We start from the raw sequence: 2,500 nt of genomic DNA, 5'->3' as shown, positions 1-2,500 counted from the left end.
ACAGCTTTGGCTCATGTATGACACACTTGGCTTATTGACTGACTCTGCACTTTGCCCCTGGTTTAAAACAGGCCCCATAAAGTGCTAATATGGCTGAACAGGCCGCCTGTGCCAGGTGTTCTATGTGTGGCAGTGGTACCTCATTCCGCGTGTGGAACGGTTCTGGAAGTTCTGCAGCAGCTGGGGAAGTCCGAGCATGGCCTCGAAGAGGACAGCCAGCGAGCCCAACGTCTCGACGAAGAGAACCGAATCGAGGAAGAGGAAGGTGATGAGGGCACAGAGCAGCGTGAAACCGAAGCAGAAGATCAGGTAGTCTTCAAAGCTCGTCCAGCTCCAGAAGTAACGCAGGTCCAGATCTGAGAGAGAGAGAGAGAACGAGAGAGACACAGAAAGAGAGAGGGGTAAAGAAATGAAGAGAAAATGTAACACTTGTTTATTAATTCAAGCAAATAAAGCTGATTTGATTTGAACTGATTTGAAAAAAGAGAGAGATAATGGGAGAAGATGAAATGAGTAAGACAGTGTTCATATCATATGATTTCATAACCAACTCAAACACACACACGGGCCAACAACAACAAAAATATCCAAAACAAAACAGCAAAAAACAGCAACAACAGAAACAACCCATAATAAGTGAAAATCCCCAGCTACAATTATTTTTAGTCTGGGCAATCGGCACAGTCGAAGCCTGAGGATACTCTCCAAAAATCTATATTTATTATTAAGAGAGCTCCATTTTCAGAATGAATGAAAGGGATAAACACATGTGCTACTCCTGCGTGTGAGATGAATATCAGGAAATGACCACAGCTAAAGAAAGCAAAAGAAATAATCTGATCAGGAGAGAGACTCTGCAGGAGTGACACACAGCTTTTTAAATCCATTCACAAGCTGTCATCATAGAAAGGCTGTGTTTCATTTCCATTAAGACCCTGAGAAATAAATAAATCTGAAACCAAAAGCTGAAAGCACAACTGTTGAAAGCTTGTATATGAAATGAGTGATCATTTTTCTGCCATTCTTTCTGGAGTGCCTGCGTGTAAGTGTGTGTGTGTGTGTGTGTGTGTGTGTGTGTGTGTGTGTGTGTGTGTGTGTGTGTGTGAGATGAAGGGATTTGGGCTCAAAGGTGATCGATGAGCACCTGCCTCCTTCTCTACTGGCAGAAGGAAGGAGCAGAATGCGTCATTATGGCTGACACTGGGTTTGTTACTCAAGACATTCTTTAAAGTCAAAGTCAAAGTCAAAGTCAGCTTTATTGTCAATTTCTTCACATGTTCCAGACATACAAAGAGATCGAAATTACGTTTCTCACTATCCCACGGTGAAGACAAGACATATTTGACCAATTTTAAGTCCACAGACAAACATAACATTCAAGTAAACAAAAAAGTAAGTAAATAAGTAAATAAGAGGGCACATATAATAATAATAATAATAAAAAAATAAGAGCAGCAAAATTTTGTTGAAATTGTGCATAGACAGTCAATAAAATACTAGTGCAAATACTGTAAAATACTATAAAAAATACTGTTTGACCCAAATAATAAAGAAAGTGGCATAGTGGCAAGTTATGTAAGAGCAGCAGAAGTGTTGTGTTTTCAGGACAACAACACCAAGTTGTAAAGTGTACAAGTGTGCAAGTGTTCAAGGTGCAGGTGGAGAGTGCAGGCGCCATTGTGGGTCCAATGTCCAGGATGTTATGTAGCTGAGGGTGGAGGGGGGAGGAGGAGGGAGAGAGTCAGCATCCCACAGCTTGCGTATGAAGCTGTTGGTGAGTCTGGTAGTGCGGGGAGCGCAGGCTTCTGTACCTCTTCCCAGAGGGCAGTAGATCAAACAGATTGTGAGCGGGGTGACTTGCATCACTCACAATTTTGGCCTTGGCGGGTGAGGTGGGTGGTGTAAATGTCCTTCAGGGAGGGGAGAAGCACCAATGATCCTTCCAGCTGTGTTCACTATGCTTCTGCAGGGGCTTTCCTGTTGTATTCAGTGCAGCTTCCCATCCACACAGCGATACAGCTGGAGAGGATGCTCTCAATGGTGCCTCGGTAGAATGTGGTCATGATGGCTGGTGGAGCACTTGCTCAGCCTGAGTTTTCAAGAGGAAGTACAGGCGGCGCTGAGCTCTCTCTTCGCCAGTGATGCAGTGTTGGTGGTCCAGGAGAGGTCTTCACTGATGTGCACCCCAGGAATTTGGTGCTGCTCGCCTTCCCACCACAGCACCGTCCGATGGTCAGTGGCAGGTGTTGGGTGACCTCTCCGGAAGTCAACAACAATCTCTTTGGTCTTGCTGACGCTCAGCAGGAGGTTGTTGTCCCTGCACCACGTGGTCAGATGGTCTTACCTCCAACCTGTATTGAGTCCTCGCCGCCCTTGGTGATGAGACCCACCAGAGTTGTGTCGTCAGCAAATTTCACTATGTGATTGTTGCTGTAGGTTGCAGTGCAGTCATCGTCCAGCAGGGTGAAGAGCAAAGGACTGAGCACGCAGGCCTTGGGGG

General features: G+C 45.4%; 1 protein-coding gene across 2 annotated transcripts in view; it reads right to left on the bottom strand.

Annotated features, from left to right (window-relative positions):
• Positions 1-2,500, bottom strand: part of si:dkey-246g23.2 (solute carrier family 66 member 2) — a 62,569-nt gene that overhangs the window by 30,628 nt on the left and 29,441 nt on the right. For both annotated transcript variants that reach the window (XM_048256709.1, XM_048256710.1), the window contains exon 4: positions 140-356. In XM_048256709.1, coding sequence (XP_048112666.1) covers positions 140-356 — 217 coding nt within the window. The remainder of the gene's footprint in view (positions 1-139; positions 357-2,500) is intronic.

The sequence above is a fragment of the Alosa alosa genome, chromosome 11, assembly GCF_017589495.1.
Source record: "Alosa alosa isolate M-15738 ecotype Scorff River chromosome 11, AALO_Geno_1.1, whole genome shotgun sequence".
Classification (NCBI taxonomy): Eukaryota; Metazoa; Chordata; class Actinopteri; order Clupeiformes; family Clupeidae; genus Alosa; species Alosa alosa.
Note: the sequence above shows the minus strand (reverse complement) of the source record. Positions and strands in the feature narration are given on the sequence as shown.